General features: G+C 40.9%; 1 protein-coding gene across 1 annotated transcript in view; it reads right to left on the bottom strand.

The window, feature by feature from the left end:
• Positions 1-9,707, bottom strand: part of SMAP2 (small ArfGAP2) — a 43,118-nt gene extending 33,411 nt beyond the window's left edge. Inside the window, exon 1 of the mRNA XM_033114347.1 lies at positions 9,185-9,707. Within this exon, the coding sequence (XP_032970238.1) occupies positions 9,185-9,287 (103 nt within the window). The 5' untranslated portion in view covers positions 9,288-9,707. The remainder of the gene's footprint in view (positions 1-9,184) is intronic.
• Positions 9,708-14,719: the final 5,012 nt, after the last annotated feature.

The following is a 14,719-nucleotide window of genomic DNA, read 5'->3' as shown; positions in this document are numbered from 1 at the left end:
AAAAAAAGAGGAAGAAGTTAAATAACAAAATTTACTTCGTGTGCACTTGAGGAAGTAACGTTGTATGAGTAATGTGTAAACCCACATTTAAGATGTTAACTGCGGTAGAGGCTTGGGGATTTATGGTCTTTCCATCACTAAAACTGCTGCAAAAGACTGCATGGCTATTTGGAAGAAAGGAAAAGCAAAGGTGTTCTTTTCTCTCAAATCACTATGCTAGGACAGGCTTCTCAGCTACAGCTGAGAATAGGTCTCTCTTCCTCCTATATTTGCTTTACTATTTTCAAAAAATGAGACTGTTGCACATTTGTGTTTTGGGTGAGGAGAAATGACAGGAAGCCTGAGAAATCCAGTTCTCACTGCTTTGGATTAAGAAATTTCTTTATAAAAAGTTCTGACTTGAAGTAAAAAACAAACAAAAAAATCAATAAAGCATTCTTCAAAATGGACTTATGAAATCCAGTATTCCCTCAATAAACCATATTTACAAGTATTTAAAAGCAAAGCAGAATACCCACAGGAAATATACAAGTTGGGGGGAAAATGAAAAGAAGCAACAATAATAAAACCCTATTACAAAGGTGGGATTCCAGGGCAAGTTTCAGCCACACATGACGGAGGTGGGGGCGGGGGGGCGGGTAACGGGAATGCTGGACAAACTGAAGACAGGCACCAGGGCAACCTTCTCCTGATGGATGGCCACTGCTGAAGGCAGATTTGGCTCATCTCTGGGGTTTTCCAGTGGGGAGGGACCTGCAATGCAGCTATAAACAGACCAGCATCCACACAGTCTGTGGGGAAAAACAGGATCCAGGAGAGTGGGGTAGGGAAGGAAAAAGTTGAGAAACGGAAGAGTCAAATACAATGTGAAATATTGTACTTACTAAACACGAGGCTTCAAAAATGCATAGATTGACCTCTTAAGTTGAAATGGACTGGCTGAAAAGAACTGGTAGTTTGGAAAGCTGTCTGATACACTTTTTAGAATACCAAATTGCGCTTTAATTACATCTGGAATTATAGTAATACCTGCCAAGAGGAAGTTAACTTTTGGAGAAAAGAGAAAAACAATGAAACCTATGCAATTTTTACAACTGGTAACTTTACTCAAACAACGAAGGTCCCTTATCCGTGGCCTCTGTGGAAAAGAACAGCCTAAAAGCAAATATACTCACACTCCACTGAAAACTTTTGCTGGCCTAGTTCCACCAATTCCATTAACGTGGCAGGGGCCCGAAGGCAGGTGACCTGATTGACAAAAAAAGCACTTCTAGAAAGTGCTGAACTTATATCCTGTAACTCATTAAATACTTTATAATCAAGAAGAAAACTAGTAGCAATAATTTGAGAAGCTTTGCCTTTAAACGGAGCAGCAGCAACCTTCCTTACAAGACAAAATACTTTTCAGGTCCAGGATAGAAGAAAGTAGAGCCAGTGACCTGATCTCCCTTCCCCAGTAAGAGCCTATCTGAAGTTGGCGGGGAGGGGGCACAAACAAACCAATAAGACTAGTTAAAATGACATGTGGCACAAGGCGAATCTGCTCCACTGCAGTACCTTAACTATTAGGGAAAACTAATCTGTACCATGTTTTAAGGCTGCAATCCTCAGAACTCTTCTTGTACGTCTGTGTTACTAACGCAGTCTTCCAAGTTGTAGATGGGACAAGCTGGATGAATATACCTCCTACCTAAGGCTTCCCAGAATTGACAAAGTGGGAACTTATTTTCTGAGTAACCAAATGATAAATCGCTCCTGGCAGCAACCAACAGTCAAATACAGATTCCACAGAAGCCAATTTTCCTACTCACACATCCTAATTATATAGGCGATGACTGAGTTGTTTCATTACTTCCTGGGACTAATTATTGTTTTAGCAACTGTTGAGATCCTTTTAAGTAGGACCCAAGTTTGTATCTGCCTGAAAACCCTTCTTATCTCTTGTCCAAAATAACTCAACTATTTACTTATAAGGAGAAAGAATTACATCTTGGAGATTTTTTTAAAGTGCTTTGCCAGTTTCCACTTGGAGCCACTCTGTCACAGGGAACTACATCTCCCAGGCTCCCTTGCCAACTGATTTCTGGGTAAGTTCCATCAATGGGAGGGACTGATAAGAGGCAGGACGGGGAAGCCAGGATTCATGCTCTCTCTCTTATTTGGTCTGAGTTCCAGCTGCCACCAGACAGCTCTTCTTTCCATGCTTCTAGCTTACACCAGATGGCTCAGGCTTCTGGCCTTTGGTAACACCAGCACCTTCTAATTTCCTTAGGGGCATAGTAGCTCCCAGGTGTTCCTACTCTCTGGGTTGTCTCACCAGCCCCTTTACCTTCTCGGCTCTTATATCATCTGTGTAACCGATTCTGTATATTAAATTCACCCTGTTTGTACCACCTACCGTGGTTTCTGTTTCCCTGATAGGTCCCTGACTTTAAAATATATTTTAAAATTTAGCTTTCCTAAGAAGTAAGCAAATATTCAGATAACCTGTAAAAGATTTCTTCTAATAAGAAACAAAGGATTTATAGATGACAAAATCCATTCATTCATTCAAACAAATATTTACTGAAAGCCTGATCTGTGTCAAGCACTGTTCTAGGTGCTGAAAATACTACAGTGAACAAAACAGGCACAAAACCCCTGCCCTCATGGAGCTTACATTCTGGTTGGACATGTTAACTGTGACGAATTACAATTTTAAAAAATTAACCAATATGGAAATATTTCTTTAACAATAAAGGAATCTGGCAAAAGTGAATTCACTTTCAGGTGTTCTATGCTGAAACATAGACTTGGTTCCTACCTTTGCAATGTGGTATGCTGAACTGTCATTCCAGAAGCCAATACAGAACTTCTTCAAAGTTACTATCTACTTAAACTGGCCACTTGCGCTCAAACAGAAGTACAACTGTGATGAGGATTTAAGCAGACATAATAACAAAAGTTAGGCACTGTATGCTTAGGATGTAAAACACGTGTGTTTTATACAGATTCCTGTGTGGCATCTTTTCCAGGAGGGGCATCATTGGGAGGACTTGAGTCTGAGTCCATGTACTAAGTCACTTTATCCCTTGTCTATGGCACAGGTAGATTCCATCAGCATAACATACAAAGCCAGTGCAGTGTACATAATGAGTAAAGTGCTGCAGTCACCCATTGCATGACATTATTTCCAACATGGAATTTTCACGCAGAAGAATAGAAACACAATGACTCATGTGGTTGAACAGTTATATACACAACTGTGCCCAAGAAAGCTGCCACCTACATACCACAATGACATCAGATGAAAAATGCAGAAAGAAAGCAGTTTTCTGACTTACTTGAAAGCATAGATTTGCGGAGAAGTGTGCTGAGAGATCAGGCTGCAGCTACCTGTTTACACATCCTAAGCACTGTGTAACCACAAGCACACATCACATATGCAGCACTTAGACTACGTGAGTATGAAAGCATGTCCAGCCTCCAAATCAACGTCAACTCCAGAAATGACATAACATCTATTGCTGCCATTCCCCCAGGCTTTTCTAAGACAATTTAATGTACTCATGAAGGTCTACTTCCATGGAGATCTTGTGGGCACAATACTCAGATCTTTCCTACTACTGAACAATTAGAAAACGTTTCACATCTGCAATACTTGTGATTCCATCGGAGTAGCAGGTGGACTTCCAATACTGTGTATGGGCTTCTTACACAACAGGGAGTCTAAAGCATATTCATAATCTCAATACCACACAGCAAATCAACTACAGAGCTTGAATTTTAACCTTATTGGTTACTGCCTACCTTACTTATCCCTCACCACTCCCCAACATCTAGTCAAAATATACTACAGGACACACACACACACACACACACACACACACGATACAGCACACCTAGCAGCTTCTGCACGTTGTTTCTTCTGCCCAGAATGCAAAGGTCCCTAAATTCACCTGGCAAAGTCATACTTATTATTCAAGATACAGCCTACTTGTCTCTTTGAAGCCACAACTTCCTGAGGCAGACTTGTTTGCTCTCTTCAATAATTTATTTTGTCCCTGTACACAATGCCATAATGCTAATTACTACATTGCATCATTTATCTGTTTACACATCTGCTTCCCCATTAGACTGTAAAATCCTTGAGACCAAGGACCCTATTTTTTAATCTACATACCCTGGTACAATGTCTGACACAAAGTAGGTGCTTAAGAAATATTTTCTCAATGAACACACATAGTGCGAGGTTGCAGGCTTGCAACGAGTTTCCCCTAAAAGTTATGGCATTTTTGTACTCTCTGTCCCACTGCCACTGGATATTTAAAGTACAGGGAGAACGAATAGGAAAGTATCTCCCAGGAAACAGGTTTAACAAGTTGATATTAAAAGATAATTAATAGGGACTTTGATAAATTGCTTTCAGTAAAACTGTGTCAGGCTAACGACGACTGTCAGAGTTAAGGTGCCTTAGCTGTAAAAACCCAGAAAGTTATTTGATCTTGGCTGGAGAAGGGTTGGATTAGAGATGGAAGCAAAACTACTTCTGTTGTCTAGATCTGATGTTTTTAACTTCTCAAAAAGTGCCACAGACACAGCTAAAATAATTAAAATTTGGTAGGAAAGTTCACATTCTAAGGAATGATGTTTAATAAGCAATGATTTAGCTATCAACAGAAAACAAATGTCAAGCAAAGCTAGAGATTAATTTATCAGAGTTAAAATTTAGGACCACTATTTAAAATTTTTCATACAAAGATTCCCTCTTTTAATCTTTCATACAAGTTTGAAGAGTCAAGAAACATCCAGAGACCATCCTCAAGGATAAAGTATACAAAAATGCCAGAACCCCCACATATAGGAAATGGTTTTGGCTTAAAGATTAGGGAATAATTGGGTGAGTCATTCTAACTGTGTCTTCCAGTAACCAGAGTATTCAAGGGAATAAAGTCAGGAAGTGTAAAGAAAAAAAAAATCAAGATAAAACAAATAAGATCAGCAATAATAATAATAAATAATGCTGACATCTGTGTAACACTTTAGTTTATGAGGCACTTTCATTTTTCAAAGGAGGAAAATTAAACTGAGAACATTAGGTGGCTTGCTGAAGGTCACAAAGCTAAAATAAGCAGAGTAAAGGAATGAAACTGGATTTTTCAACATCCAGTCTACAGCCCCTTCCACTACTCTGCTTCTTTGCCACCTGAAGGGTGGGCTTCTATGTGCTGTGGATGGGCCCAGAACATTTTCTAAGATGCCTTCAATGAGAGCAGATATTTCCAAATCACTTAAGCATATCTTTCAATTTAAGCAAGACAGCCTAGGTAGAGCCTTAGAAAATATCTTGAAAGAATGAAGAAACTCCTCAGTGTGCAGGAACAGAGAATCTTCATGTTCTCCATGTCATACTATTGATTAAAAAATGCAAGGTGCCATGAATTGTGGGTAATACTCTACTATTTACACAAAAGCACTGCAAAGGAAAATATTTAACTGTAGTTATTTGTCTATGCATATGTTATCTCTTAAAAGCCACATAAGAAATTGCTGGGGCGGCCTGTTAGCCCAGTGCTCTTAACAACAAGGTTGCCAGTTCGATCCCCACATGGGCCACTGTGAGCTGCACCCTCCACAACTAGACTGAAACAACTACTTGACTTGGAAATGATGGGTCCTGGAAAAACACTTAAAAAAAAAAAAAGAAAGAAAGAAAAGAAATTGCCAACAGTGGTTACTTCTAGGAAAGGACAGAAACACAACTTTTCACTGTACACTTCCCTTTTGAACCTTTTGAATTTTGAACCACATGAAAGTGCTACTTTTCAAAAAATAAGTTTAAACATAAGAATATATTAGGTTGGTGCAAAAGTAATTGGGGTTTTTGCCATTTTTTAACCTTTAAACCGCAATTACTTTTGCACCAACCTTATACAAAGGGAACTGGAACAGAGGCAATGGGTAGGTGATTCAAAGTGAAACATTTCAGAGGCAGGATGTAGCAGAAGAAGGGAAAAGAAAAAAATTATTGCAATTTTTCTGTCAGACTCCAGAATTCCATGTGTTATTTCACAGTCTGAAGTAAATATTCCTCAAGACCATCAAATGCCTTTCGTTTTAATTCTTTTCTCATTATACAGCTCTCAATTCTTTACGAACCTTGATACTAACAAAGGAGTGTCCCAATAGTGGGCACAAGTATTCAGGTCATCAGAAAGGTATATCCTTTCATGGTAAATAAGATAGTGTCTAGTTTAAACCAGTCTCTGAGGACGTTGATAAGGAGTTATTTCAGGCACACTGATAAAATATGGAAGCGCAGAGCTAAAGACTAAACCTTGGACGAGTAAACCCCACCCAGGGTCTATCCAAAAATGGGACCTGCCCTCAACTAGGTAGTTACCATCAACATATCTGGAATTTTTTATGCTTCTGCTCTGTTCTCACTACTATTACTTAAATCAGTCCAAAAAGTTACCCTAAAGGTCACAATAACTTGAGAAATTGGGGTGGTGATGAAACCACATCCTTGGGCCTACAGCGAGTCATAACATGTTTTTTTGTTGTTTTTTTTTTAAGGCGGTGTCAAATCAGCTTTGTTTCCCACACAGGAACCACTCCATGCCTTACAGGTCCCAGAAACTGGTGAGTCTTGTGCTCAAGAGTTAAAAACCCAAGACCAACAAAACTTGTACTATATAAAGAGTACATTCTTATTTTCTATTCTGATGTTTAAATTATGTATCTAAAGATAATAACATTCTTAAATAATTCTTAAATAAGTTTTTAAAGAGTCATTGCCAAAGAGTTATTTTGGAACATTACAAAAACACCTACTCGTAAGTCTGCAGTCCAGGGCTACATAATCTGATTTAATATTAATGGGTTAGTAATCACTCAGCAGGTCCTATACAATTAGCTTTCAATTTTCTAAGTAAGAATGGACATGAGACATAGAGATAGATAAACTCAAATCCAAGTCTCATTTTAGCCAAAAGTTTTTAAGTTTGTCGTGCCACTAAATATATTTTTTACTACAGTTAACAGGCAACTTAATCTATTGATGCAAGTGTCTCTTCCTTCCATAATATGACAGTTGTCTACATGATCATTATGACAACCAAAATCAGGAAAAAGGAGGAGGAAAATGAGTGAGAGGGGTTGAAAGAGTAGAAGGGACTATATAATTCACAAACCGGATAAACTGAGGCCTCAATAAATGTCTTACTTCACTGAATTGAAAGATGACTGACACACTGTCATCTCATTTTTAATAATATGGCCACGTGACTGAAGCCACCAAGTCAAAATGTAAAACTAATTTGAGAAAAGAAATCGTTTCAGGAACCAGGATTCTACCACCATCGGTAATGAATAAGGTTTACCAGCCAGCAGTTACTACTTGTCACTAAGAATTAACTAATGTTTTACTACCTCATCCCCAGTAATGCTATTGATAAAGAGCAATGGAAAATTTGGAGGAAGAAGTGATGAATCAACCTCTCTCTCCCATATGCCATATTTTATTAGACGATGAGTAACTATAAGACGAGTATGAGAAATGGGGATGGGGGTGGTACTAATCATCAAAATGGCATCTGACTCCCCAAATGTAGCATGGCTCACTCCAGCGAGTTGCTTCACTGTGACTCAAGATCTGTCAACTGAGGACATAAGGGAATTAGAGGAAAGCCAAGAGATACACTACTAAATTTTAAGCCAAATCTTCCAATAGATCTAGGACAAGATCTAACAAGAATCAACTATAAGCAATTAACCTACTCAACCTAAGTTGACTCTAACGTACTCTTGAAAATGCATTCTTTCTAATGCAAAATTTCAGGAAAGAAGTCTGGGGACCTGCTTTCCTAAATGACACATGCCATTTATCTATTGGTAGAGGGCACTAAAATATACTATTAGTTGTCTAAATCAATGTATGATCCCCCTAGTCTCCTCACATAACCTTATTTTTTCTAAAATAAAAGATAATTGGTGAAAGTATCAATTATGCATGTACTTCCTTTCTCAATGTTGACAAATACAAATACATTTGAATCCTTGTTGTATACTATATGCCCAATATGCTATATGGCAAACAACTCTGGCAAATCCACTGTATTATGAACAAAACTAAATTAACAATAGCTCCCAAAATATAACTATCCCTGTTATTCTTTGTTATCCCTGTTATTTTTCTCAAAATTCTTTGAGAAAAAGAATTTTCTCAAGTCCTCCAATTACGTTCCCAAGAATTCAGAATGAAAATTAGAAAACAAAATATTTATAGATGCTTGGATCTATAAATTTTGAGTGCAAACATTTCACTAATAACCATGCTTTCCTACCGCACTGATTTTTAATTGGATCAAATCATGAATCCTTGAGGGCACAGAAAACAAAGACTAAATGACTCTGCCAATTTATAATGATCATATTTCACCTTTAGAAGGGTAATTACCATGGAAGCAACAAATTGGATGCATCTCTTGCTTCCTTCTCTCCAGTGATTAAACCGATACTACTCCACAGCCACAATATGCTAGTTTCTACCACCACACACACAGTAGGCCTCAAACGCACTCCCTAGCCAGAGCTAGGCTGTTTAGAAATCCGCACTGTGTCACTGCATAAGGCAGTTTCCCACTGTACATATCCAGGAAGGAGAAAGCCACCTAAGCACTCTGTCAGATGTCAGCAAGGCTATAAAATGACATAAGGAGCTGCTAACCAAAAGGCAGGCAGCAACAATCACCACCTTTAAAAATCATGTAAGCCCTTTTCCTCCCCATCGTCTTCTCACTTCCCCCCTCCTTCTTCTCTTCTCTCTCCTTCTCTCTGTCACAGTCACACACACACACACACTCACACACTGCAGTTCATCCCCAGCTTTGCAAGTGGAAGGCTGTGAGCGCTGGGCTGCCGCTGACAGCCCAGAACTCATTCAGAGCCCTGAAATACAGACACACTCACCTGCACATACCATGCCACCCCCCACCCCCAAACACACTCGCCCTCGCAACCTCTCCCCACACCAATCCCGGCGCTGCAGAACACCCAGCAGGCTCAGCAGCAAGAGTAGTACGCGGTGACCATTTAGGGCGGCCTAAGCTCCAGAAACCCCCTCCCCACACAGGCCACCTCCCAGGCACGGCCCGGAGGCTGGAGGACCCCTCGCCCGCCGGGGCGGGGGAGGATGCGCTACCTTTAGACTGGCAGTCCGCACAAAACTTGTTATCCTCCTCCAGCAGCAGGTTGGCCAGGACTGCCTGGTACCGATCCACGTCCTTCACCGACTTGCCCGTCATGGCCAGGGTGCCGGCGGGGGCAGAGGGCAGCGCGCCCTCCTCACCCCCAGAAACTGCTGCCTCAGTCCGGAGGTGAGGACTCCTGGTCCCCCGCCCAGGTGCACCTCCTGAGCGGGGGAGAGCCCTCTCCTCTGGCCTGGCGCCCCTTCTTCGGTCAGCGGCGCCCGCCCCCCACTCTGCAACCCCTCAGTGCGGCGCCCCCTGGCGGGCTTAGGGAAAGGCCGGAGTTCAGGGGAAGTTGCCGGACCAGGGACCTTCAGTCCCGGAAAAGGGGACTCTCGGGTCTCCTGGGTGCCGGGCTCATAGACGACCGCTTGGCCTGCCTGTCTGCGGACAGTGAGTCTCACGCCTCGGTTTCCCAGGCAGCTGCCGCCTGCTCTGCCACCACCTCTGCCGCCTACTTCCGGCAGCTCTTCCTCTCCACCTCCACCCAGCCCAGCCCGCGCATGCGCCCCGCCCCGCACCGCTTCATACTGGGCTCTTCCCCGGGCTTCGCCTCTCAGGAACCAATCGGGGCAGAAGTGAGGGGCGGGGCTTGGAGTGGGCGGAGGGAAGGGTGGACACGCCCCCTGCATGCCCTTGGAAAAGAATGAATGGGAACTTGGCAGCAAGGGAGTATAGGGAGTGGAAGAAAGTGAAGAAAAACAAGGAACATTTATTGAGCTCTTACTATGTACCAGGCACTGTGCTAAACTCTTTACATGAATTATCGTAATATAATCCTTAATCTGAGTTAAGCACTTTTCACCCTTATGTAACCTATGGGTTGTGGATACACCAAAGACCTCCGGCTTATTCTTTCCTTCAACAGCCAAAGGACCCAAGCTTCTAATCCAGGATAAGAGGGACATCACATCTTCCCCAAATTTTCAGTGGATTCTGCTCATCTCTCACTTGGAATGCCTAGGTCCATTAAATTCTTGCTCCCCTTGTTCATTAGCTTTCCGCTTTTATTTATTGCCATCTTTGGACATTGTTTTGCCTGGTGTCCAGACTCCTTCTTCTTTTATTCCTTAAATCCTTCCCAAATAGTGCAGTTTTGTGCAGCAGGCTTTACTGAAGGTTATTTGGGGGGGGGGGTAGTGTGGGGAAAAGGGCTGATTACAGCATATCACAGAATAAACAACCATTTAAACATGATTATTAAACATTGTTCAAAGCCACCCTTGCTACAGAGAATTTCTCGTTGACTGTCCTTTTCTTTCGTGAGGGATCCACCTGCCGTCTGGCAAATTTTTTCATTCATTCATTCATTCATTCAGCAAATTGTTATTGACCAACTTCTAAGTATCAGACACTTACTGGGGGAAAGGAAACATCCTGATCCAATCTGGTTTTAAAATATAACTGGCTGTCATGGGAAGAATGGATCAGGGAAACTGGTAAGACCAGATTGTCAGAGTTACCTTATTTCTAATGAAACCGTTTCCTCCATCTCTTTACTTTCTCCACCTCTTTACTTTCTCTCAAAACTTTCATCTCATCAGAGGAAAACTAAAATTTTCTATTCCTTTATTAATCAAACAATTTAATTCTCCTTCAAAACTTCTTACCTTCTAGCCATGCCTAGGATACTTGACTTTAATAAACACACAAGTTCATTAACGTATTTTTCCTAAACAAAACCTCAGTTCTTTCTCTAGGAGGAATTCTGCCTTCCTCCTAAGCTAGTTTTCTCAACCTACCACCAGTTTGCAATATTTTTCCTTACTTTAACTTATTTAACTTTTCTTACTTTAACAGCTATTTTATAAATTAGTAACCTAAGACTTAGAATAATAAACTCCCTCTAGTGAATAGTAGAGCTAGGATTTTTAACCTAGATCTCTGATTCCAGCCTGAGTATGGTCAGAGATTTTGCCTATGTTATCTTTTGTAACCCTCAGAAAAAATCCATGGAGATAGGTCTTAATATAACTATTTTTCAAGAAATGAAACAGAAGCTCAAGATTACCCAGCTAATCTTGGTAATTGTGTCTCCGTTCAAGTGCTCTATTTCTTCTTTCCTTCACTATGCAAATAGCCTTCCTACCTTACTCTAACCCTAGTTAAATTGATCCTTCACCCCAGTCTTTGGAGAGCAATGACAAGTCTGATTAAATCATACTCTTCTGCTTAAAAATCCTTTAGCGACTTTCCATCATTTATGGCAGTATGTCTCTATTTTCCCATCCAGTAAAGTCTGGTGGTTAAGCACACAGACTATGGGACCAGAATGACTGGGTTTAAATCCTCAGCTACACCACTTACTACTGTGTGACTTTGATCGAGTTACTTAACTTCTCTGTGCCTCAGTTATTTTATCTATAAAATGGGAATTATGATGATATTAATAGTACCTATGTCATGCGATTTTTGTGAAGCTTAACTGAGATAGTGCTTATAATATATTTAGAACAGCTCTTGGCACATAGTGATTGACAGACAATTAATGCTCTTCACTAAATACAAGTATTTCTGGCTTGCTGCCTTCCAGGTACACGGTAGGATTTTAATTCCTGGCCCTCTTATAGTTGAGTATGGCCAGTGAGTTTGAGCTGAAAGGATATGTGTCACTTCACAAGTGAAGCATTTATTTGCTGCCTTGAGACTCCTCTGATTCTCTTTCCCTCTGGCATGTTAACCATCAGTGTTCAAGATGGTGGCTATTTTAGTTTGGCTGATTGTAGACTAGGTGGCTTAGAAACAACAGAAATTTATTTCTTACAGTTCTGGAGACTGAGAATTTCAAGATCCAGGTGCCAACAGATTTCAGTATGTGACATGGAGTGAAGGATATAGAAAAAGAAATCTGAAGTCTCATCTTTCACAGGGGGAAGTGAATAGGCAAAGCTGAAAAGGTAAACAATGATAGTATGAGCATGTCATTAGGTAAATTTGTAAATTTCACAAGAAACTACAAGAGTTGAAAATGGTTGCCTCAAAGTAGTAGTTATCAGGGTGGGCAGAGGTGGGGCAGGGCATTACATTTGTCATTAAAAACCTTACATAACTAGACTTCTTAAGTTATGTACATGTTTTACTTTGATAAAAAATTTTAATTAGCCTAATATTAAAAACCCCTTACTATGATCAACGCCATGGACTCATGGACTCTAAGAGATGTTTCTTTTTTAAAATTTTTTTCATTTACAGTTCACATTCAATATTGTTTTATATTAGCTTCAAGTTAAAAGATGTTTCAAAACATTTCTTGTCAAGGCAGTTTTTTTTAAATTAATTAATTTATTTTCAACTACAGTTGACATTCAATATTATTTTATATTTGTTTTAGGTGCACAGCGTAGTGGTTAGACATTTATATAATTTACAAAGTGATCCCCCTTCTATCAGTCTAGTACACACCTGGCACTATGCATAGTTATTACCTGTCAAGGTAGTTTTTAGTACATGTTAAGTGAGCATGTTGTTATTTGGTTCTTCCAATCAATTCATGAGTTTAAGAAGCCCTTGAGGCTCCTAGTACTGTAGGTACCACACACTTGAAATATTCATCCAGGTAGACTCAACAGTTCTCCAGGTAACTTTGTTAGCACCCTCAATTAAGGTGGGAACTTCCCTTGATCTAGCTAGTGGGGCCCTACTTACCCAAATATATTACACAACTAATTGTCCTGAACAGGAAGTGGCTCAGATTTGCAAATTGCCACACTAATTCAGTGTTGTACCAATAATACAGTCTTCCTCTTGGTTTCGTTTCTTACCAGAAAACAGAAGCATCACCCATACTTGCCATCCCACTTTCCTCTGTTCATGAAGTCCTCACTGATTCCTGGACCTCTTCTGGTCGTGCTGCTTTGGTCTCATGGGCTAAGGACCTCAGGTTTGCACACTACCCTCTGCACCCTTTGCTGGTCTCCAACATGGTATGGTGGGTCTGATCTGATTCCTATGTATCTTGTGCTGGTGTACCCTGAGTTACAGATGGTTCTGTTTCGATAGCTAGAGAAACCAGTGACTTCTCTGCTGGATCCCCTGGCTGGGTTTCTGGTACTAGTGATGTGCAGCTGTTGGCTTCATCATGTGGCCCGTTCAGTGAGTTCAGAGCACCCAGCTGGGCAGCCAGTTCGTGGCTTCTTGAGGCTGGGATCCCATGGCCACACACCTGCTCCTCCTCACTGGTGGGCGATTCACTCCCCACAATCTCTGAAACACAATCCTTGCCTTCTATCTGACTCACCAGCCCTCTGCCATTTCCAACAACTGCCTATGAGATACCATCTTGGCCAAGGAGCTCCTGTAAGTGACCTTAGAAAGGATGGAAAATTGATGCTTGGACTGCAGAGAAAATAACACCATACAAATTGTCATGAGCATTAGAAATAATAACGAACATTTTTAAGAGGAGAAAGTCTGGATGATATTTCTGTTTTGTTTTCTACAAACAACAATAAAAGATAAAAGCAAATAAATATTAACCTTTAGAGTTGAGGAGTCTCCTTTCCATCAGTGGACTAACCTGGAGTATGACAGTTGTGGCTCCAAGTGTTTGTTGCCTTGTAGCTGGGAATCAGCTGAAATCACCATAGTCATTAGCGAGGCAACAGTCTGGCCCCTCAGTGCTCTCACTTCTGCCATAGCCATTCACAGCTCAGCATGACTCCCACTAGCACGATGATTGCTTGGGACACCTCTGCCAAAATCCTCCAGCAACTCCTGGATTGAGAGCTCACAGAACAGCATGCGTGAGCTGGAAAGAGTCGTGTCCATTATTTCTCAAAGCAAACACTCATGAAGAGCCTATTTCACAGTAGACCTTTGCTTGGCACAGAGGACACAGCAATGAGGCAGACACAGTCCCTGCCCTCACGCAGTTTACAATTTAGTAGAGGAGACTGACAAGGTCACTCCAGTGCAAGATGACACAATCCTGACTTGTGAAAACTGCTGTAGCACATTGGAGGGGGACACATAACCCAGGGAAGGCTTCCAGAAGAGGATGATACCTAAACTAGACCCAAAGAACAAGTAAGCATGAATTCCATGAATAATGACCTTGATGTCAGCTTGGAAACTGACATCAAGGCTGCAAACAGTGGGATATGGCTGCATTGCAGGGTGCTCGTGGCAGGAGGCAGGGGAAAGGTGAGAGAGTGTTCGGCAGGTAAGAATGGCCAGATAAATAAAGTTCCTATATAGCAGCCATGGTAGAAATTTGGTCTGCATGCTGAAGTACGTAGGAAGCCATTGAAGAGGGTGTGGGTTTTTTTTATTTATTTAATTGAGGTATAATTGACACATAATATTATATGAGGTTCCGGTGGACAACATAAAGATTTGATATGTGTATATATTGCGAAATGATCACCACAATAAGCCTAGTAAATATCCGTCACCATACATAGTTACATAATTTTTTTTGTGATGAGAACTTCTAAGATCTACTCTCTGAGCAACTTTCAAATATGCAGTACAGTACAATTAACTATAAT

This window comes from Rhinolophus ferrumequinum, chromosome 9, assembly GCF_004115265.2.
Source record: "Rhinolophus ferrumequinum isolate MPI-CBG mRhiFer1 chromosome 9, mRhiFer1_v1.p, whole genome shotgun sequence".
NCBI lineage: Eukaryota > Metazoa > Chordata > Mammalia > Chiroptera > Rhinolophidae > Rhinolophus > Rhinolophus ferrumequinum.
The sequence above is the reverse complement of the archived record's forward strand: the minus strand, read 5'-3'. Positions and strand labels throughout refer to the sequence as shown.